The sequence below is a fragment of the Mastigoproctus giganteus genome, chromosome 9, assembly GCF_048544385.1.
Source record: "Mastigoproctus giganteus isolate SK-2022 chromosome 9, ASM4854438v1, whole genome shotgun sequence".
NCBI classification, from domain to species: Eukaryota; Metazoa; Arthropoda; class Arachnida; order Uropygi; family Thelyphonidae; genus Mastigoproctus; species Mastigoproctus giganteus.
In genome coordinates, this window is record NC_143583.1 from 157,317,911 (window position 1) to 157,342,931 (window position 25,021).

At 36.6% G+C, this 25,021-nt stretch overlaps 1 protein-coding gene across 1 annotated transcript in view; it reads right to left on the bottom strand.

The window, feature by feature from the left end:
* LOC150080837 (eukaryotic initiation factor 4A-I-like) overlaps nt 1-21,674 on the bottom strand; it is a 241,307-nt gene extending 219,633 nt beyond the window's left edge. The window contains exon 1 of the mRNA XM_090381904.1: nt 21,467-21,674. Within this exon, the coding sequence (XP_090238030.1) occupies nt 21,467-21,492 (26 nt within the window). The 5' untranslated portion in view covers nt 21,493-21,674. The remainder of the gene's footprint in view (nt 1-21,466) is intronic.
* Nucleotides 21,675-25,021: the final 3,347 nt, after the last annotated feature.

Here is a 25,021-nt window from a genome sequence, read left to right on the forward strand (position 1 = left end):
CTGGGAGTAAAGTGGAGGAGAAACTGTTGAAGATAAACACAAGAAAGGCGCCCGGGGTGTATGGGATCTATTCAGTTATATTAAAGGAGGCAGCAAAGGAAGTAAGCAAACCCTTAGCCATAATTATGAGAGCTTCCTTGGACTCAGGGGAGGTACCCATAGACTGGAAATGTGCAAATGTGACCCCAATTCACAAAGGAGGATCAAAGGTTGACACAAGTAATTATAGACCTGTGAGCTTAACTTCTGTTCCAGGAAATTTAATGGAGGCACTGGTTAAAGAAGCACTGCAGGATCATTTAGACAAGACTTCAGTTATAGCTCAGACACAGCATGGTTTTGTTAAGGGGAAGTCTTGCCTGACCAACTTGATTGGATACTATGATGCAGTCACAAAAGAACTGGATGCAGGGAATAACTTTGATATTATATACTTGGATCTTAGAAAGGCTTTTGATACTGTTGCACATGGAAGACTGCTACACAAATTGGAGCAGTGTGACATTGGAGGCAAACTGCTGCTATGGATAAAGGGGTGGTTGAGGGGGAGAAGACAGAGAGTGGTAATCAATGGACACTGCTCATCGTGGACTAATGTTATTAGTGGAGTCCCTCAGGGCTCAGTGTTGGGTCCATTATTGTTTTCTGTATTTATAAATGATATTGATGATGGTATATCAAGCTTAATGTCCAAGTTTGCAGATGATACAAAGGTTGGCAGGGTTGCCAAGGACACTACTGACACTATGCTGCTGCAACAGGATCTAGAAAGGTTGAGCAGATGGGCTGAGAGGTGGCAAATGAAGTTTAACATTGACAAATGTAAAGTATTACACATGGGAAACAGCAACCCCAGAGCAACGTATCAACTCTGTGGTACTACACTGACAGTGGTAGAGAATGAAAGGGACTTGGGGGTGGTTGTGCAGGCAGATATGAAGTTCTCTGAGCAGTGCAGACGGGCTGCAAGAGTAGCTCATGGAGTATTGTCAATGATATACAGGAATTTTTCCAGCAGGGATAAGGAGGTGATTATTCCATTGTATAAGGCGATGGTCAGGCCACACCTAGAGTACTGTATACAGGTCTGGAGGCCTCACTTCAAGAAGGATGTAGAGCTGCTGGAACGAGTACAGAGAAGGGCAACAAGATTAGTGAATGGAACAAAGGGGTGCTCTTACGAAGAAAGGCTTCTTAAGTTTTGCAAATTACAGTGTCTGGAGACTAGGCACCAGCGAGGTGATCTGATAGAGGTGTATAAAGCCTTGAATGGTTTAAGCATGCTCAATGCTGATGGGATTCCTCCTCTAGCTCAGAAAAATCACCTGAGAGGGCATAAATTCAAATTGAGGAAAGACAGATGTAGGATAGACGTGCGGAAATTTGCCTTTAGCCAGCGGGTGGTTGGTTGGTGGAACAGACTTCCATCCCTTGTGGTGGAGGTTGATAGCCTAAATAAGTTTAAGGCTCAGCTGGACAGGTATTTTGAACAAACAGAGGGGTGAAATGGAAGTGGGTTTTTTTTTTTTTTTTTTTTTTGCTGATGCTGCATAAGCTTGCTTTCTTACATCAAATGCCTCTACTAATGCTAATGCTAAGAATGAGTCTGTATTATCCCCCCCACCCACCCGCAACTGGGATTTCTCTGAACTCTTAGAATATCTCTCAGTGATACTGACAACAACTTCAATCAATGGATCAACTGGTTGGCATACATCTTCATTAATTACTTAATAATTGGCAGCAAGTTTTTTCTAAAACAGCCATCACTGTTTCAACTGCTCCTCCATGGGCTTTGTCTCCCAGCATGTGACCTGCCCCTCCAAGAATGGATGAAAACTATTCTTTTTCAACAGAATATAAAACAGCTTCATAAATTACTAACTGCAAAATATCAACCTTAATACTCAAGATGGCCCCAAATCTTGCCATTATGTCGGTGCTGCAGTTGTTCTTCCATTCTCCATAATCTCCAATCAGTTACCTTCAGATTGTAGCATCTTTACTGATAAACTGCATGCAGTACAAATGGCCTTGGAAGCTGTAAAAAAGTGCCTGTTTATTCAGTGTCATATTCACCGACTCAGTGCCATTCTCACTTTACAGCAATGAAAGAAACATAACTACCTAATTTACCATATTCAGAACTTACTGACTAACCTAGCTAAGGAGATGAAATTAGCAAAATTTTGTTGGGTTCCCAGCCATGTTGGCATAGCTGGCAATGAGAGTGCTAACCATGCAGCCAAATTCACTGTGGAACCAGTTGATGCCTCTGAAATTCTTTTCACTGACTACAAAAATCTTGTAATAAGTCAAAGTATAAATCACTGGAAAACCATCTGACAAAATCAAGAAGCAACAAACTCCTTCAGATCAAACCAAAATCTCCAGTCTTGGCCATCCAGTTTCTCTTTGGACTATAAAGAAGAAGTGACACTTGCAAAAGTAAGGATAGATCATACACACCTTACTCACTTTTATCTTCTTTCTGTTCAACTGTCATACTCAACTCATAATCGAGCATATCATAACTGACTGTCCTCTATAACAGAGTATAACAAACCATGTTCTTATCAAGGCATGCAGCCCAAAACACTCGTAGAATGGTGCCTCGCAATTCGACTGTAATCCGTCACCGAATTAAAGTCGAAATGTGGGTCAATATTTTCCGTATAAGTTTATGGCAAATTGATTAATTTGTTGTGGGAGAGAAATACACAATATTATTGACTTTACTATATTCTACCATATAACAAACAAAATTACAAAATACATAATGAGTACATAATATTGAGCCTTTGATGTTGAAAGGATGTTTTATTTATTCTTGTTCTACCCCTTCTCTTCTCCTCTTGGCTTGAATGGGGATGAGGAATTGATCAAGGGTGGACTGTCTCTGCCTCTTTTTCAAGATAGCCTTGAAGTCATGCATAGTAGTGTTGTTAAACAAGTCTGTCATTCTAGTTACAACAGCAGTGTTGGGGTGCCATTTTAAACAAGCAGACTGCACCTTCTCCCAGTGGAATAAAAATTTCTTTAATGGCAGCTGTTAGCATTGGCCCTTTTTCCCTATCTTCTTCTTCACATGAAATTTCCTTTTCTCTCTCTTTTGCTTCCTGTTCGCTGAGTGTTTTGAGTTCTTCCACGGTTGGTTCGCCATCGTGATCCTCCACAAGCTCTTCCATATCAGCCTCATCAACTTCTCCTATGTCGAGGTTCTCCGGCGTTGAAATGATTTCTCGCATGGCCGAAGTTGCTTCTGATTCTTCAGTGGCTTCGACTGCACTGTTGTCATCCCGAAAAAAGGAAGGAACGAGTTTCTTCCATGATGTACAAAGGGTCCTCTGTGTCACTCCCTCCCAGGCAGTTTTAATAAAGGAAATGGCGTGAAGAATATTGAACTGGCTTCAAGAACTCCTTCAGTCTCTTATCAGAAGAATGAGCCACGTCGAAAAGCTGTGAAAACAAAGCCTTGGTGTAAAGTTTTTTAAAACAGGCAATTACTTCTTGATCCATGGGTTGGATCAGTGATGCGGTGTTTGGAGGCAAAAACTGGACTTTGATGAAATCAAAACCAATTTCAAGAATGTTTGCCAAGTCTTAGGGGTGGGCACTAGCATTGTCAAGAATCAGCAGTGCTTTCAAAGGTAAATTGTTGTCAATGAGGAATTTTTTTACGCTCGGGGCAAACTCCTCAAAAATCCAATATTTGAAGACTTTCTGGTCTACCCAGGCTTTTGCACTGGATCTCCACATCACTGGCAGTTTGGACTTGATTTTCTTCCCAAAGCACCGAGGATTTTTAGAGTGGTAAACGAGAAGTGGCCTTACTTAAACTCTCCACTTGCATTTGCTGCCAATAACAAGGTAAGCCTATCTTTCATAGGCTTATGTCCTGGGAGCGTCACTTCTTTTTGCGTGATGTATGTTCGATTTGGTAAGCGCTTCCAAAATAACCCAGTTGCATCCCCGTTAAAAATTTGCTGCGGCACGTAACCTTCCTTCATGATTAAATCTTCAGTTTTTTTCACAAACTCTTCTGCAGCCTTTTTATCTGCACTAGCTGCTTCCCCATGTCTGAGAACACTATGGATACCTGTTCTACTTTTGAATCTGTGAAACCACCCACGACTTGCCTTGAATTCATCAGTTTGATCTGAGATACATCCTGGAATTTTCTTCTGCAATTCTTCGAAAATTAACCTAGTCTTCTCACAGATCATTGCCTGAGTTACTGGATCTCCTTTCATCTGTCTTTCTCTAATCCAGGTAAGAAGCAGCTTTTCCATTTCTTCATTAATTAAAGATCTGTTTCTGTCAGAAATTTTCATTGCTCCAGCGAACACCCTAGCACCTATAATCTTGTCTCTTTGTTGCCAAAAAGTTTCCACGGTTGACCTAGGGACGCCATACTCTTGAGCTACATCTGTAATTGTTCTACCTTTCTGCACTTTATAATTTCTTTCTTCTTTTTTATGCTCAACCAAGTGTTTCTTTCCTGAATTATTCCATTGTTAACTTCTCTTTGGACCCATTATCAAATTTCACTCAAAAAATAAATAACTGCAAAAGCACAAAATTTTTTACTTTATGAGAAATGCAGAATTATAAATTAGCACAAAACTCAAGCAAATGTGAACTCAGACTGCGATTATTAACGAGATAATGTTGTCTCATAACTGAGGAAGAACTGACGGCATACTTACAGCTATCTTTGAGGGCAGCTAACATAGCTGAACGATTGTAGGATCTATTCCCGCTTTATCTATCATTGGTTAAATGTTACTCCCGTTCTTTAATACCATTGGTTAAAATGTATGAAGCAACCGTCACTATTTAGCACTATTTAGTAATGTTAAACACAGCTATGTAGTCCGGCAAAGAATTCTATCGTGCAATATCATGTAGCATTTGCGCTGGCCCGCGAAATCAGACTGTCGAATTGCGGTACGTCAAATTGCGAGGCACCACCTGTACTTTGAAAAGAATTTTAGACATCCCAGTCTAAAATTCCCCACCTAATATCAATACAGTTTTCACTTAGCTGAAAAAGATTCAATGCTATGACTGAACGTGATGCTAAATTCTATATAATGTACATCTGACTTTTAATGGCCCTTGTTATTTTATAGAATTGTTTGGCTGCTTTTGTGCCATAAAACATCCAATAACAACAAAAGAGCCTTGCCCTGCTTTTACCTCAGTAACTTCTCTAACAAATGCTTCTGTGATCATCATATCATTTATTTTACAGCAATCTAACTCCTTAACATTCCCCGAAGGTCAGCACTCCATTTAACTGTAAATATCATTGTGGGGCATCTGTTCAACTTATCTACCATTTCTCAGCTTTCTGCAGACCTCCCCTCCCCACTGTAACCAATAAAGGCCTTATGTGATTATCTCTTCTTTTCTGAATTCACATATTAGAACTCACTGACCCATTCTTTCTTAGTGCTTTCTCAAGCTTTGGTGCATCTTAACAGTATTTTGCTTGTGATAATCTCTTACTATTGGGTATAAGATGGGGTGCATATTAAGCATCACAGTGATTGATGATTAATTTGACTATGTCATGCATATTCTACTTGTATAGTAGTACTATTACTTATGTTCTGGAAGACTGTTTGCCTACATTACTTTGCACTTTGTTCTAAAAGTTTAGAATCCTTTATTAAATAATTTTAAAAAATAAATAAAAATTAATACGTTTATGCTTTGAGACATTTGTAAGGATAACAGTGTTATGTGCCAATTTCATGATCATTAAATAGTTCATCAAGAACAATGTAGTTTGCTTTGTGATCAGATTTCTGCAGATGAGAATCTGTCAGAATTCATTTGGTATTGTTCTAAATGCCAAACTAAGCAGCTTTAAACCAAAAATTTCCATAACAAAATAGTTTAATTATTTACCGGGCTTCCAAAATTCCTATAGGAAATACAATCCATTTTAACTTGTCGTAGTAGTAGTAGTGGCATGTGATGCAAGAAAGCAAGTGTATGAGCTTATGCAGCATCAGCCAAAAAAAAAAAAAAAACACCATTCCCTCCAAATGCCTGTCCAGTTTCTCCTTAAATTTATTTAACCTATCAACTTCCACAACGACAGATGGAAGTTTGTTCCAGCAATTAACCACCCGCTGGCTAAAGGCAAATTTCCGCACATCTATTCTACATCTGTCTTTTCTGAACAAGTGGAAGGATCCCATCAGAATTCAGCGTGCTCAAACCATTCAGAGCCTTATACACCTCAATCAGATCACCGCGCAGGTGCCTAGGATCCAGCCACTGCAATTTGCAGAACTTAAGCCTCTCTTGGTAAGAGGATCCCTTCATTCCCCTCACCAATCTTGTTGCCGTTCTCTGTACACGCTCAAGTAAATCTACATCCTTCCTAAAATGAGGCCTCCAGACCTGTACGCAGTACTCAAGGCATGGCCTGACCATTGCCTTATACAGAGGGACAATCACCTCCTTTTCCCTGCTAGCAAAATTCCTATATATCATTGACAAAACCCCATGACCTGCCCTGGCAGCCTGTCTGCATTGCTCAGAAAACTTCATATCTGTCTGCACAATTACTCCCAGGTCTTTTTCATTTTCTACCACCTTAAGTGTAGTACCACAGAGTTGGTACGTTTCTCTGGGGTTACTTCTACCCATATGCAGTACTTTGCATTTGTCAAGGTTAAACTTCAGTTGCCACTTCTTAGTCCATCTGCCCAAATTATCTAGATCCTGTTGCAGTAGCACACTGCCATTACTGTCATTAACAACCCTGCCAACCTTTGTATCATCTGCAAACTTCGACATTAAGCCTGATATACCTTCATCAATATCATTGATAAATATACAAAACAACAGTGGACCTAACATCGAACCCTCTGGGACTCCACTAATAACATTAGTCCACGAAGAGCAGCACCCATTGATTACCACCCTCTGTCTTCTCCCACTTAACCATCCTTTTATCCATTGTAGCAACTTACCCTTAATACCATTCTGCTCCAATTTGTACAATAGTCTTCCATGCGCAACAGTGTCAAAAGCTTTCCTGAAATCCAAATATATGATATCAAAATTATTTTTTTGCATCCAGTTCCTTTGTAACCACATCATAATATCCTATCAAATTTGTCAGACAAGACTTTCCCTTAACAAACCCATACTGTGTCTGAATTATTGCTGCAGTCTTGTCTAGATGATCCTGCAATGCATCTTTAACCAGTGACTCCATTATTTTACCCGGAACAGAAGTTAAACTAACTGGTCTGTAATTACTCGTGTCACCCTTCGATCCCCCTTTGTGAATTGGGGATACATTTGCACATTTTCCAGTCCGTGGGAACCTCCCCTGAGTCCAAGGACGCTCTCATAATTATGGCTAAGGGTTTGCTTAGTTGCTTTGCCGCCTCCTTTAATATAACTGGATAGATCCCATCCACCCCAGGTGCTTTTCTTATGTTTAACTTCAACAATTTCTCCTCCACTCTGCTTTCAGTTATTACAAAATCATTAAGTATCCGGCTACAATTTGATAACCTTCTGCCATTTTCAAACCTTAATAATTCCTCATGTGTGAATGTAGATGCAAAATACTCATTCAGTTTGTTTGCTATCTGAGCAGGATCATCAACAGTCGAACCATCGATGTCAAGTGGACCAATCAGATTCATCCCCTTCCTTTTAGAGTTTATATAAGTAAAGAAATCCTTGCTGTTTTTCTTAGCATCTTTTGCCAAGGATTTCTCGTAATCTGCCTTCGCCTGCCTAACCACCTTTGTCACCTGATTACAGACTAGCTTATATCTGCCATAGGCTTCTGAGTCGCTTGATAATTTATATGCATCCCATGCATTTTTCTTCTCTATTAAGCGTCTCATTAGTTCATTAGATAACCATTTAGGCCTAAACCTTAAACAATATTTCTTAATAGGTATGAAACTTTTAGTAGCTTCCACGATTAATTCCCTGAATGCTTCCCACTTAGAATTTACTGTTGGTAACATTGTCAGTTTATCCCACTGTACTCACCTTTACGGAAGCAAAACCCTTTCCTTTACCCCTGATGGTAATTAAATCTTTAAGTAAATCCCACATCAGTACACTGTGATCACTGCCACCTAGTGATTCCTTTATCTGCAAATTCTTAATACACGAATGATCACTGCTGATAACCAGATCATGAGTATTACTTTCTCTGGTTGCCTCTCGAACATGCTGCTGCAGAAAAGAATCATCCAATAAATCCACAAAAGTCTGATTAGTTTGTGAGTGACCAACCCACAAGTTCCAGTCAATATCTGGGATGTTAAAATCCCCTATTATAAGGCATTCCGATTTACTAGCCCACTATTTCTCTGTGCAATTGTTCATCGTACTCATTAGGCCTATAACACACTCCTACTCTTATTTTTTCTTTCGCAGTGCTTATGTCACACCAAACTGACTCAACAGTGCACTGTTCATCTATATCAATTGAATGCACTTCTTTTGATTTTATGTTTTTCTTAATTAACAGCATAACACCTCCTCCCTTTCTATCTGTCTATCCTCTCTGTACACATTGTACTCCCCAAATTCCAGTTCAGCATTCCTTATATCTGTGTGACACCATCTCTGCTATCCCAACAATATCCGCCTTTGATGTCGTGTCCAACACTTCAAATTCATCATATTTATTTACTATACTTCTAGCATTGGTATACATGCAAGCATACATGCTCCTACTCCTATTCTTAGTTACCCTAACACATTCCATATACCCACCTATTTCAGGATGACTGCCATCCGTCCCTGAAACCCCCAACACCCCACACTCCAGGTCTCTACTTATTCTAATAGACATTGTGCAAGAATCACCTTCACCTCTGCCTACGGCTACTGTTAAACTATTAGTCCTTGTATCCCCCCAAGCTAGCAGTTTTCCGACCCACCTAACACTGCCTCGATAGCATCAGCAAATATCGTGTCACATGGTTGTTTATTACTAACAGTATATCTCAGATATTTGTTTTTGGTAGCTGTGTTCTGAACCCATATTCAAGATTTCTAAGAGGTACAAGCTAAAGATTATAATGATTTATGCACCAACATCGAGCCATGATGATGAAGAGGTTGAAGAAATGTACACTGAAATTGAGAGTCTTCTAGATGAGCAGAAAACCCACTACACTATTATTATGGGGGACTTCAATGCTAAGGTTGGAAAAAGGCAAAACAGCGCAGAAAGAGAAACTATAGGAAATTTTGGAATTGGTGAAAGAAATAAAAGAGGTGAAAGACTTGTGGAATTTGCAGAATCTCAAGGACTGTCAGTAATGAACACTTTTTTCAAGAAAAGGGTGAACACAAAGTGGACATGGAAGAGTCCAAATGGATTAACAACTATTCTTCCTGATGAGGTAGAACATGCATTGAAGAAAATGAAGAATCGGAAAGCCCCGGAGGAAGATGAAGTTACTGTAGAGTTGTTAAAATTGGGAGGAAGAAACATAACACAAAAACTGTCAAGGCTCTTCACAAAGTGCATTAGAAAAGGTGTGGTGCCTAAGCAGTGGAATAATGCAATCATAGTTTTGCTGCATAAGAAAGGAGATAAATCAGAAATTGGAAATTATAGACCAATTAGCTTGTTATCCCACATCTACAAGTTGTTCACAAGGGTCATTACTAACAGATTAGAAATAATACTTCATGAGAATCAACTGAAAGAGCAAGCTGGCTTTAGGACAGGATTCTCAACTATGGATCACCTTCACGTAATATCACAGCTAATGGAGAAAGCAAATGAATACAAAACACCATTATGCCTGGCATTTGTGGATTATGAAAAGGCATTTGACTCCATACAGCATAAGGCAATGTTTCGGGCACTGGAAAGACAAGGCATAGATACTCCATATATTATGATTTTGAAGAAAATATATGAGAGTGCTACATCCTTTATTAGACTAGACAAAGTCAGTAGCAAATTTAAAATCGAGAAAGGAGTTCGACAAGGAGACACTATCTCCGAAGCTGTTTACTGCTGCCCTTGAGGAAGCTTTCAGAAGATTAGACTGGTCGCAGAAAGGAGTCAATGTGAACGGAGAGTACCTAAACCATTTACGATTTGCAGATGACATTGTGGTCATAAGCCACGATCCCAAAGAATTAGAGGAAAATCTTAATCAGTTATGCACAGTTAGTAAGGATTTTGGACTAAAGATGAATATGGCTAAAACTAAAGTAATGATGAACAAGTATGCCACGGAAAGGGAAATAATGATTGAAGGAGCAGTAATTGAAAAGGTGGAGTCATATACTTATCTGGGACAAGTTATTAGCTGTAATAATGATAAATGGCTGGAAGTCAAGAGAAGAATAAATTTTGGATGGATAGCATTCAGGAAATATAGTCACATACTGAAGAGCAATATCCCAGTTTGTCTGAAACGTAAAATAATGAATCAATGTATACTCCCCACCATGACTTATGGAAGTGAAACTTGGGCACTCACCAAAAGAATGGAAGAGAAGCTGAGAACTACACAGCGAAGAATGGAACAAATTATATTGGGAATCAGACTGTTAGATAAGAAGAGAAACACATGGATTAGGCAGCAAACTCAAGTAAAGGACATTCTTATCAAAACTAAAGAACTAAAATGGTCTTGGGCAGGACACATAGCTCGAAGACGTGATGACAGATGGACTAAGAAAATAACAGAATGGTACCCAAGAGGAGCTAGAAGAAAACCTGGAAGACAAAGGCGGAGATGGATAGATGAAATTCATGAGGTTTTGAGTAGTAAATGGATGGCCAGTGCTCAAAACAGAAGGAACTGGAAAGTTGCTGGAGAGGCCTTCATCCTGCAGTGGATTGAAAATGGCTGATGATGATGATGATGATATTAATTCAGATCATTTTTTAGTGGCTTCAAAAATAGTTACGGGCTAAATGGAAGAAGAGAAAAGCTATTAAACAGAGGAAGGAGTTGGGTTATAAAATATATCTACTTCGAGAAGAAAGTATACAAAATTTATATGAAAAAAGTATTAAGACGAAATAAGTAAAAAAATTGGAGAGAGAGAACAAATAGAAGAAGAATGGAATAATATATGAAATATAATTCAAAGGCTTGCAAAAGAGACACCAGGACAATTCAGGAAAAACTATAAGGGGGGGGGGGTAAAGATATGGAATGAAGAAATAGCTAAAGCAGTACAAGATAAACAAGATAAATATCTTAAATAAAGGGTGGCCAAAAATTAACTTTACAACTTTTATTTTAAATAATTCCTAGAATAAAGACAAAACAATAAATATTTTAACATAAATGCTTTATTTGGACCTTGCAATTATTTGTGGAATATAATGTCAGCCAAATGGCGGCATCTTGCTGCCACACAAATGCGAGCTCTTTCAAGGGCATTTCTCATAACATTTACACAAATTTCAGGCGATATTTCAAATATTGCTGCTCGAATATTGTTCTTTAGTCGTTCAATCGACGTTGGGTTGTTGGCATAGACACGTCCTTTAAGATTACCCCACAGAAAAAAGTCTGCAGCAGTTAAATGTGGCGATCTTGACAGCCAGTCAATGTCAGTACTTCTGGAGATTAATCAGTGTGGAAACTTCTCTTCAAATTTTCAATTGTGGCTCGAGCTGTATGTGACATGTAGCCCCCATCTTGCTGAAACCACGTTTTCCAAACTCAGTTCATCCAATTGCTGTGACAGGGCATCTCCATAGCCAGGTGGGCAGGAGCAGCAGTGCGTAGCACACGCTTCTTGATTAGACCGGGGTTCGAGCCCGTCAACACCAAATACGGAGGATGCGGAAAGGTCAAGGAATGACCACTGCATATCCCCGGAGCAATATGGCCTTAGTTGCTAATGCTCCTAAAAACCCAAATAACGACAACGACAGCTGTGACAGAAAGTTCTCAATCGTAGCACGGTAGTGGTTGCCGTTCACAGTTACAGCGTTAAGCGCAGCATCTTCGAAGAAATAAGGTCCAATAACACCTCCTGACCAAATTCCACACCACACTGTCACTCAGCGAGGATGTGATGGTCGCTGATGAATCACTTGTGGATTTTCAGTGCCCCAGTAGAGGCTATTGTGTTTGTTAACATAACCGCTGAGGTTGAAATGGGCTTCATCACTCATCATGATTTTCTCATAAAAATTCAGGTCTTCATTAGAGACAAGTAAGATTGAATTACTGTAGTTGCGATGCTGTTCATGGTCTCGAGGCTGAAGTTCTTGAGTCTACTGTATCTTATATGGATAAAAATGCAAATCTTTTTTGAGAATATTCTGCAGAGACGAACGCGAAATTCCAATTTGTTGGGAACGTTGCCATGAGGACACTGTCGGTTCTTCAGCTACACTTTCATGCACAATTTCAATATTCTCCACTGAGTGTGCACTCCTAATGTGGAAAGACCTGACCTTGGTCTATCTGCCACAGCACCACTTTCCTCGAAATTAGCCACTAAAGGAATAATTGTGGGTCTGGAAAGTGTATTGTTTCTGCCAAGAATTGGATGGAATTTTCTGCACTGTTACTGATGACTGATTTTCATACTACGTTTTAATAATAAGAACGCACTGTTGAATCTTTAAGCGCTCCATAACAAATTTGCCATGTCTACACTGCTCGACGGTCAAATATGCACTATCACATTCGAATGAAACCGAAATGGTGGCTGTTATAAGTTGTAAAGTTATTTTTTGGCCACACTGTATATAAAAAACAGGACAAGTGAGAATGAAGAAATATATAAACAAGAATGCAATAAAACTAAAGATATAATAAGGAAGGCTAAAGCAGTCATGGGATAGATTTATAAGCACAATAGAACATGATGTTCATGGAAGACAAAATTTGGCATATAAAATGATGGAAACACTTGAATAGCACAGAGAAAGACACTTCAAGAATAAATATAATAAAGGAAGAACAATGGAAAAAATATCATGAAGAATTGCGGAAAGACCCAACATATAAAACAGAAGAGATGCAGTTAGTGACATAGATCCGATAACAAAGGAAGAATTGGAAAAGGCATTGAAAGCTAAAAAAAACATAGGAAAACAGTAGGAATGGATGGTATAAATGCAGAACTGATCAAGTATGGAGGAAGTTTTTAAAAGACAAGATACTAAATTTATTTAATAAATGTTGGGAACAATATAAAATACCAGAAGAATGGAAGATAGCAAAAATTATTTCGATATTTACAAAAGGAAATAGAAATGGTACAAAGAATTATAGAGGGATTAGCATACTAAATACAGTATATAAAATGTATAGCAAAATAATAAATAATAGAATTAAAATTATCTCTGATGAAATATTAATAGAAAAAAAAAGAGGCAGGATTCAGAAAAGGAAGATCATGTACAGATAATATATTTATATAATAATAGAAAAACGAAGAGTTTAATTTAGAAACGCATTTAGCATTTATAGATTATGAAAAGGCATTTGATCGAGTAAACAGACGAAAACTATGGGACATATTGAGTAATAAAGGATATCAAAAGCATCTTACAAAAATAATACAGTTTATATCGAGGAACAAAAATAGTAATAGATACAAGTAATAAATTAATAGAAGAAAGTATAATAAATCAAGGAGTTAGGCAGGGATGTAGCTTGTCACCAATGCTGTTTAACATATATAGAGGATATATATGTAAATGGAAAGAAGAAATTAATACATGTATATATTTAAATACAAAGAATAGGATTAATACACTGTTATTTGCAGATGATCAAGTAATTATTCAAGATAGTGAAGATAATTTACAAAGCAGTATTTAAATTAAACCAAATAACAGAAGAATATAAAGTTAAAATATCAACGATGAAAACTAGAACAATGGCTTTTAAAGGGAAAAATACGGTGAGAACAAAAATAGTTATAGACCATAAAATATTAGAACAAGTAAAACATTTTAAATATCTAGGATGTGATATAACATATGATGTTGAAGAAGATGTCAACCAGAAATTGGCGAAATTTCAAAATATATGTGAAACAATAAAAAGAACTCCGGCTAAGAAAACAAGGAAAGAAACACAATTGAAATTTTACAAAGTAATAGCAATACCAACACTTCTTTATGGTTCTGAAACATGGATACCGAAAGAGACATTAATAGAATACAAGCTGCAGAAATGAAAATTTTAAGATATGTTAAAGGATGTACAAAATTAAATAAAATACCAAACGTAAATATTAGAAAGGAATCAAAGAGTTACTCAATTAATGAAAAAAATTATAGAATATAGACAAAGATACAAAGAACATGTAGAAAGAATGGAAGAAAACAGATTCCCTAAATTACCTTATACATATAGAGCAAAAGGAAACAGAGACAGAGGAAGACCAAAGAAAAGATGGGCAGACCTCTTCGAGATCGGAACAGGCGGATGGCCTAATCCAGTGGTTTTCAACCCGTGGCATCTTAGGGTGCCGCAACATTCCAGGGGTGCCACATAATTTGGGTTAAATTACTTAAACTTATTATTTTTTTAATTTATATGTTTATTTCATTATAAAAAGCTGTACGGTATCTTTTTTAGTTTTGTGGTGATCTATAATTGATCTTTACTTAGTACCTCTATATAAAGAATAAAATTATATACTGTATACAGTGAAACTTCTCCTAACAGACACCTCTCGTTAACGGACATCTCTCTACAACGGACATTTTCAAATTCCCCAACTCACCTCTATTGGTTCTAACGTGTTTGCAGCTTCTGTCTAGCGGACATTCTCTGTAACGGACGCGGACAGGCAATCTGCACTGTTTCGTTCAGATTAGCACTTAATTTGATCTCCCCATAACGGACAGCGGGTGAGCTTACGGCTCTTTTTCTAGGAACTTTTCTTCCACGTATTGCCTCAATCGTGTGTTTATTTTCTATTTCAGATTCTCTGAATTTTATCAAGGTTTACATCGCGATTCTAAACCCTTTTTCAAGAATTTTAAGGCACGTGTAAAACTTCTGATGAATTCGGTGTGTGCAGGGGGAGGGAATATGGTCGGTCTTTCGTCTTTTCAGTTTCAGTTTTCTTCACTGTCGTGTGAAGTGCACAATGTCTTCTCGTAAACATTTAACTTTAAAAGATAAAAGTCGAACTCATTAATGTGTATGATCGGCAAAAAAATAGTGTTCGCACTCTTGCTGCAAAATTCAAAATTGGGAAGACTCAGGTAAGCGACATCCTAAAGAAAAAAAATGAACTGCTCAAACAATTTTGGCAACACGGAAATGATCAGGTTCAAAAATCATTCCCAAAAACTGTTGGACTTCAAATTGACAATGTTACGTATGAGTGGTTTTGTCGCGAACATGCTAAAAAAATTCCCATTAATGGGCCTATTATTAGGGGAAAGGCTTTGGAGGTTGCGAAATCTATGGGAGTAAATGAGTTCAAAGCTTCGGTGGGATGGCTAGACAAATTCAAAACTCGGCATAAAATTTCTTGGAAAACCGTAAGTGGTGAAGGTGGATCTGTTGATACTGGGGTTGTAACAGAGTGGACCGTCAAATTGGAAGATTTATGTCGTGATTTTGAAGCTAAGGATATTTACAACTGTGACGAAACAGGGTTGTTTTTTTAAAGTTCTTCCCGAAAAAACAATGAGTCTAAAAAACGAAAAGTGCCAGGGCGGAAAAATTTCTAAGGAACGCTTCACTGTACTAAGTAAAAAAGTAAAGTGCAGCCATTATCAACCCACTGCAGGGTGGAAGCCTCCTCAACAATTCATGCTGAGGGAAATGGACCATAATCTGCCACGCTGGTCCAGTGCGAGTTGGCAGATCGACCGTATTCAGCAGTCAGGGGCTTGAACCCCGGTCTACTCAAAGAGCGTGTGCTACTGCACTCCCGCTCCTGCCCACTCGGCTACGGAGGCCTGTACAAATGTGCTGGGAGACTTTGAACAACCTCTTGTTATAGGAAAACCACAAAATCCTCGTTGTTTCAAGGGCACAAAGTTGTATCTTGAATGTTGATTGGAAGTCTAATAAAAAAAGAGTGGATGACACGAGATATAATGAGCGAATGGATAAGTCACTTTAACCAAAACATGATTCGTCAAAACAGAAAAATTCTTTTCATGGATAAAGCTGCATCTCACCCGCACATTGAATTGTCTAACATTCAAATCGTTTTTCTGCCACCAAACACATCTGCAGAGGGTCAGCCCTTGGATTAAGGGGTAATAAAAAATTTTAAACTTCACTACAGAAAACATGTTTTAAGACATCTCATTGCAAACATGAACAATGTAACATGTGCGAGTGACCTTGCAAAGAAAATCAGCATCCTAGATGCGATTCAATGGATTTCCTCTTCAGTAAACGAAATTAGAAAACAAACTGTCGTGAACTGTTTTGTAAAGTCTGGCTTCTCAAACGCAAAAATTGAAGTTGTGAACAGTAATGTGGAGCACCAAGAAGAACAAGAACTTCATCTATTGATAATGTACGATACTTCAGCTACAAGTGACCCTGGCTACAAAGATATAGACTCGAACCTCACTACAGAAGATGATGCTATAGATATCAACGACATTATCATCGATATTTTTCAAGAAGTTCCTCATGAGGATGAAGAAATGGAAGGAGGTCATTATGTCGAAGAACATATTAACGACGAACCACCGATGAAAATAGAAGCGCTCATACAAATCAATCGTTTAAAAATGTTTTTCGCTGCTGAAGAAGATACTGAAGGACTTTCGATGGTTTCTTCACTCCAAACAAATGTTGAAAACAAAATTATCAACCAGAAGGTGCAGAAGAAAATAGGTGATTACTGTAAGTATTTTTCATAAGATAAAGTCATAATATACATAGCACAACTGTATGTATATTATTTACAAAAATATTGTGCAAAATCTGTATATAATTTAATTTTACATTAAACGTTTAACGATTTTTCTTTATCTCTTGTGTATGTAATTGTATATTATTTACAAAAATATTGTTCAAAATCTGTATATATTTTAATTTAATTTTACATTAAATGTTTAACGATTTTTCTTTCTTTTTTTTTTTCTCCCTCAGACTTCTTGTTAGCGGACACCTCTCTAACGGACACATTTTCGTTCCCCATGGCTGTCCGTTAAAGGGAAGTTTCACTGTATATATAATTTGTATTATGAAATGTAATTTTTATAATTATCATATAACATATTTTTTAATATTATATACAGAGAGATTATACTAGTATTATACACAGAAAGAGAATCAGATCTAACAGGCAGAAAATTGAGTAGGGATGCCGCAAAATAAAATAAATTACTTAGGGGTGCCGTTATTAAAAAAAGGTTGAAAACCACTGGCCTAATCCATGAAGGAAGATAAGATAAGATGAGATGTTTCCTTATTTATTCCACAGAGGGTGGTGGCTGCAGCACACTTCATGTTTAGTTGGTTTATTATTTCTCTTATTGTCTGGGTACATCCACCTGATTATTTGGCTAAGATGGTCATCGGTAACTGAAATACGACTCCTTTTTTGGAGTACACAAGTGCTGGAGTTCCTTGAAAATATAGTGCTTGTGGGCTCTTTTTTTTGCGTTATTATTTTAGTAGTACTTGGTCTTTAGGGGTGTGGGCATGTGAGAAGAGCCATGTGTTTACTCCTCCACAAATACTTTGGTTCTGCTCTCTTCTTTCCTATTCTTAATCTTATTTCTATGTTTCTATTTTATTTTTATGTTTATTTTATTTATTTTTGCTTAGATGTGCTTAGGTTCATAGGAGCAGGGCATAACAGCACCCTGCCTCACTCATAACATCAATCAATCTACAGTTTTTATTTTGTAGTTCAAGTGTTCCTAAGTTTAATTTATATAAAAATATAACCAATTGTTTAATTTTAGTCTGTATTCATTTTTGCAACAGGATTTGTGTAAATTTTTTATATAGCAGGCAATTAAATGAAAAGACAGTATTTTAAAGCCATTAATCTCTAAAATTGTAAAGCTACCACCACAAGATGCCTAAATTCTGCACTATAAGTAGCATTTTTCTAAAGAAGTATAATGGTATTCATTTGTAATAGGTGTGCCCTCGCATTTTGGTGCTTATTGGGGGAAACAATTCATTTGAAAACACTTATCTTTTCCAACCCACTGTAAACTTCTATAACCATATGTGTTCATTCTGGAGTATATGCAGATAATTTATTTGAAGGACACAGAGGGAAAATGATTAGAGTCCAAATTTAGTCAATTTTAAACTAACAGCTCCAACTAACAGTATATGAAGGAAGATTTTCCAGACAATTAGTAAATAACAACTGCATTCACAAATAATACATCCAGGAAATATTAGTGTCTGGCCAAAAATTGACAAGAGTCCATTAATTATGTCACAGTTGGACACTATTTTTCATTATTCAGAATTTCTAGAGGACCGGTGAGAGAGAAGTAATTTCAACCAGCAGGAAGTTGTTACTATTCACTGTCATCATTAAATCTTTCAACATATCCAATTACTGAGCAGAGTATTTTCAGTCTCTTTATAAAAGTATCATGGCTGCAAAAGATATTAAAAACCACAAAGGAATGATTTTTTTGTTTTACCATGCTGAAATTTTACTTTGACTTCTGCTACTCCGGAATTCCAAAAAAAAAAAAAAAAAAAAAAAAGGTGTGCTATAAAAGTATTAACGAGCTAAAAGAATCACACACTGATTTTATTCCAATAAAATCAGCAAAATATAAGGATACTTGGAATTTAAAACAGTTCTGATCGAATCCTGAGGTCAAAATGTTTTGAAAATTTTCCTTTGCAACAAACTAGAAGTAATATGCACAAAGAATCAGATGACCAGAATATTCATTTATGAATATTTCGTCAAACTGCTTAAGTTTATTAATTTTTTGTATCATATTTTGTCAGCTGCATCAGAGAGAGAGAGAGGGTGGTAATTAATGGAGATTCTTCAGAGTGGACTAATGTGATGGGCAGGGTTCTAGGGTTCAGTGTAGTATGTCTCTTTTTTCTGATTTTCCACAATGATACTGATGTGGGTACACAAGAAAAACTTTCAAAGTTTGAGTTTGCTGGTGATTTAGTAGTAGTAGTAGCAATGGCAAATGATGCAAGCACATGTGGCATCAGCCAAAAAAAAAAAAAAAAAAAAAAGGTTCACCTATCCACCCTCCAAGAATATATCTAGTTCTACCTTAAACTTATCCAAACCATCCACTTCTACAACAGATGGAAGTCTGTTCCGACAATCAATCACCCACTGGCTGAACAACATCCTACAATCAACTTGAATTTATGGCCCCTCGCATGTGTAGTCTCGTGCAAGTGGAAGGATACCAGCAGCATTCAGCTTATTGAATCTATTCAAGGCTTTAAACACCTCAATCAGATCTCCCCACAATAATTTAAAGGGTAGGTAGGATGGTAAAAACTGAAATCAGGTTTTGCTCCTTTAGAATGATTTAGATCGGTTATGGATCTGGTCTAAAAAGAGGTAAAAGTGCAACCATTATCAACCCACTGCAGGATGGAAGCCTCCTCAACAATTCATGCTGAGGAAAATGGACCATAATCTACCACGGTGGTCCAGTGCGGGTTGGCAGACCGACCATATTCGGCAGTCAGGGGCTTGAACCCCGGTCTACTCAAAGAGCGTGTGCTACTGCACTCCCGCTCCTGACCACTCGGCTACGGAGGCCGTAAAAAGAGGAACTGAAGTTTAATCCTGATAAATGTAAGGTTTCAGATATGGGAAAATGAAACACAGGGATGATATCAGATTAATAGATGTGGAATTAAAGATAGTTAAAGGTAAGAACGATTTAGGGGTTACAATATAAGCAGATATAAAGTTTTCCTTGCAGTGCAGGCAGGCAACTAGGAAGGCTCAGGACATCCTATCAATGATCAATAGAACCTTTATCAGCAGGGCCAGGGATGCTGAGGCCTCGACTGAAATGTATTCAGGTCTAGAGCCTTCACCTGAAAAAAGGTCACATCAGTTTGGAGTGTTATGGGTTTCCCTCACAAGGAATGATTTAGATGATGTAGACTGCAGAACGTGGGGAGAAGACACATCAGGGGTGACCTCACAAAGGTGTTTAAGCCTCTTCAAGAAATAAGCAGAATGAATGAGGGGGGCATTTTCATGTTAGCTGGTAAAATAACACAACAAAATATAAATTTTTTGGAAGTAATAGAATATCAAATTTCATTAAAGTTTATCTTTTGAACAGAAATGTTTTTGATCAATGGAATAAATTGCCTCCAACAGTAGTTGAGGTAGAGTTTGACAAGATTCAAGGTGGAACTGGAGTTTTTTAAGAAATGGATAAGTTATGACTGGCTGAATTTTTTTTTTTTTTTTTTTTTTAATGGTTGATGCAGAATAAATTTGCTTCCTTGTATCATTTGCCCTGATCAATATTGATACTAATAAAGTTGTTAGCTTAAATAAATTCAAGGAAGAACTGAGAACTGGACAAACTTTTAGAGCAAATGGATAGGTGAAATGGGAAGGTTTTTTTTTTTTTTTTTTGGCTGATTCTGTATAAGCTTGCATTCTTGCATCATATGCCCCCTACTAATCTAAACCATTTTGTTCTGTTTATTCTTTCTATGTATATACCACACCACACATTTTGCATCTGTTATAGATTTCTGATCTTCTTATTATGTCAGAATCTAAACATTGGCAATATTTAAAGTTAATCAGTTTTATTTTTTCTGTTAAGATAAATATATTAATAAGTGGCTGCAATTAGTTCTAACACTCACTGGGCAGCTGCAGTTTACTCTTCTAATATGCACAGTAATCCTTATCTATGTATATCCATATACACACTAATGAAGTCAAGAAAAAAACTTTGGGAGGGGGCGGCTGAGATTCAATAAATATATAAACTACTCTGGCAAAAAAATCAATCTTCCGACTTTTTATTATCTGCAACTATAAGTCCATATTAATTCCATAAAATGAATTGAGCTAATCTGATATAACGCTAGTGTCAAAGAAAATATATTTTTTTAAAATAGTCGATATGATTTATGCAAAAAAAAAAAAAAAAAGATAACTATCGCTGTCAAACCGAGAATGTCAGTAATCAAAACTGTCAGCAATCCAACTGTTTCATAAATCTAATATAGAAAGCAGCAGCCTGTTGGGAGTAACTACCAAATACCACAAGTTACACGTGAAATGCTAAGGCAAGATGTCTAATTAATTAAGCCTAATATAATCGCCATGTTGGTGACGAAAATCAAAAATACATGAAATCCAAGAAGTATTTATATCATTTAACAAGAAAATGGTATTATATAACATTTGCTTTATTGACATAAATAAGCACAATATTAAGAATGTCAAGGAATAAATACACAATAATCATCGATTCCACTCACAACGCATGGCTTTAGCTAAAAAAAAAAAAAAAAGTTACCTAGAATCATCAAATGTGTACGACATGATCACAGCAGCAAAGTTCTGCGAAATGGAAAGATGGCCGGTGTAATATTTCCAAATTTTTCTTGTATTAGCACCTTTTCTAAATGGAAGCTCTCTCGAAAAGACTATCTCGATATTTAAAATGCCTTTTGATTGGATGAAAAATTAAAATAGCCACAACACAAATAAATGGACAAAATAAAATATGTTGTTTCAAGTACGAACTTCTGGTATATTACAGCGGAAGTATATCCGCCTAAATAAGCGCCATTAACGTCATTTGAGTGAACCTCACCTGGCAGCACACTATTTCTAGTAATAGTAACGGAACTGAAATTAGTTGAATTTTTTGTAATTGTTATATAGCACGGATCGCAGTGCCAATGATGCAACTTGTTTGCAGCAGTAGAACTTTGTGGTGTGGGCCTGATGTCCTCAACTTCTGCAATTATAGATCTTTACAAAGTCTTATTAGTCATGATATGCATTAAGTCAGTAAATTAAAATACTAAATATTTCTTTTAGTGAGTAACTTTGAAAGGGATGCGAGAAAGGAAAGTTCGCTATTCTTAGACTGGACTACGTGTGAAGAGCCCAGTTCTCGGCTGTAATTTAAAATTTATTTAAAAAAATGAAGGTCCAACGAATTGCAGAGACAGCTTGTTTTGTTCTTGCTGTTGAGCCAAAAGCTGATAAGGTTGTCCTACCATGGACTCTCTGTTACTTTTGGTCGACATGTACCAATAGAAATTATGCGATCCTAACTTGTTAATTTTGACTTATTAAAAGAGGAAAAAACAAGCATATTTGTACGACCCCATTTATTCTCTCCTCGTCTGCGCGGGTACCACAGTGGTATCGTCACCGTCCTTCGTACACAGGGTGGAAAAGGCCCGGAATCAAATCCCGTTGATGATACGAGGAACGTTTATGCGTTTTTTTCACTCCATGGTTGAGTTAGTCGGTCTCGTAAATAGCAACGTCCCTCCCCCCCACACACATAAACTGGGGTTTCTCGTCCAGCAAACAAGGAAAATCAACCAGAGAATACACACAATTTACAGACACAATATACAGGGTGTCTAAAAAATATTGGTACAAACGTTTAGGGGAGGTAGGTAACATCTAAAGGAATGTGAATCGCATAGGAACCCATAACCGGAAAGTCACGGGACAGTAGTAGCAGAGGCACAAGAAGCAGAAATGACAAGACAGTAATTACTTGCAAACATTTATTTGACATAATATTAAAAAGGAGTACGAGACAGATGCATTTCATCAGAGGCGGATTAAGGTAGGTTGAGGCCCCGGGCGCAGAAGACAATTTTGGGCCCCTTAAAAAAAAAAAAAGAGAGAGACAGGGAAAAAAAAAAGTACATGTTAACTGTTTTTTTAAATTAATAAAAAATATTATGTACTATTAATGTTTTATTTCCAATAAAATTTAAATATAATATATGTATAATATAATTAATAATAGCATAATAATAATCACAAAGTTTTGAACTAATAGTTGAACATATGTAAGAGTATAATTAATGATGGTATACGTATAATAGGAGTAACAATCAGAAATTTGAACAAAAAAAAATCATAGTATTTTACTTGAAATTAAAATTACAAATGTGAAAATATTTAAATAAATTTTTTCTTGCTTTTCGTTTTGCAAACTTATTAACTATCTCATCACAATCAGTAATTTTAAGTAAATCGCTCTCTATATATAAAATAGCCATATTATTTAGTCTTTCCTCTGAAACTGATTTTCTTAGATAATTTTTTACTCTTTTTAGACAATAAAATGAGCGTTCCCCCGATGTGTTTGAAATTGGCATGGTTAACAAAATTTTCAAAATAATTTCCACATTTGGAAAAGTTGCTTTCATATCTAATGCTTTTTTGTATATATTATTAATTGATCGCTTGTCTTCTTCATCTAAATAGATTAAAAACTGTTCCAACTCATCTTTAAAATTGTTGGAATCAAGGTCATCTTTATAAATTTCTATTAAATTATTAACGCATTTTTTCTTTTCTTCTACACACAATGTAAACAGGAAAAAAACTCTAAAATTACTTAACATTTTCATAGATTTTTCCGCGTCTGTTCAGTTCTGCTGTTAAATGATCGCATATTACGTAGAGTACATTATGTAAAAAAAATTCCTTTCGATTTTCTGTCGATGTTCGCTCGGGATCATCTTCAAATGTTTTATCTGTTAGTTCTTTAACTTCTGATTCGATTTCGTTGAAATTATGTCTTATGTTTTCATTAATAAAAATTTCTAGACTTTTTAATAATGACGCACCTTTAACAATTGTGCAGTCAATAGATTGCAAAGATTTACTCGTTGCATCGATTCTTTGCAAAATTTTATTCCATAGGACTGTCATTGCAGCAGTTTCATAATCATTCATTTCTTTAAGTAATGATTTTGCTTCAATAACAGCAATTTTTTTTTTCTTTTGTGGAATTGCATATCTCATCTAATGCCTCTTTTATATTTTTGTAGCCACATTTTAACGCTAAAACTGCATCGGCCCTAGCAGACCACCTTGTATCTGACAATTTCTTTAATGTATAAGAACCTTTATCCAATTTATTGCATAACAGGTTCCATCGAAACGTTGATGCGGAGAAAAAAAACAAACAAATTTTGCACGAATAAAAAATATCTGGAAGCATTACTACAACTCCCTGCAGCAATATAACCAACTAAATTAAGTGAATGACTGGAGCACGGAATAAACGTTGCTGATGGAGCATGTTGGCTTATTCTTGTTTGCAGACCATTGTACTTGGCCGACATATTTGCTGCATTGTCGTACGATTGTCCACGGCAATATTTTATATCTACTGGCAAATTTTGCAAGGTAGATAAAACTGTCTCTTCTAGATACTCCGCATCGTGTCTTTCTTAGGGAACAACTTTAAAAATCTTTCTTTAACATTCCCATTTTCTGATAAATAGCGCACTACAAAAGTAAGTTGATCCACATGCGCAACATCGGGTGTAGAATCTAAAATAATACTATAATATTTTGCGCATTTCATTTCCTCCACAATGTGTGCCCTAAGATAATCGGTAATTATTTGCAAAAGTTCATCACACGTCTGATGCGATATGTAATTTACATGTAGTCAAATAATTGCCTTTTCTCGAAGATGTTGCACTCTCGTTATGGCCTTTAAAAGCAATGCCCAAACTTGCGAGGAATTTTATTGTGGATACAATTCTTCGCAGACTCTCTCTCCAATAATTTTCTTTTTGCGATGTAATTTGCAGATTTTGAACGTCAACGCGATTTAACGTAGAGGAGCGCTTGTATAATGTACACATTGAAGCGATGTGCTCTTTTGACATTTCATGTTCGGACAAAGTTATTCCAATATTTTTCCAATTTTGGAACCCTGTAGTCAACTTAGACTTTGATCCCGAAAACATTTTGCATGGGTAACAATAAATTGATTTGGATGTTTCGGAAAAAAAATAGCCACGTCCTTTCTTCTTTTTCACCATTCGAAATTTTTCTGTAAAAATGGTCTTTA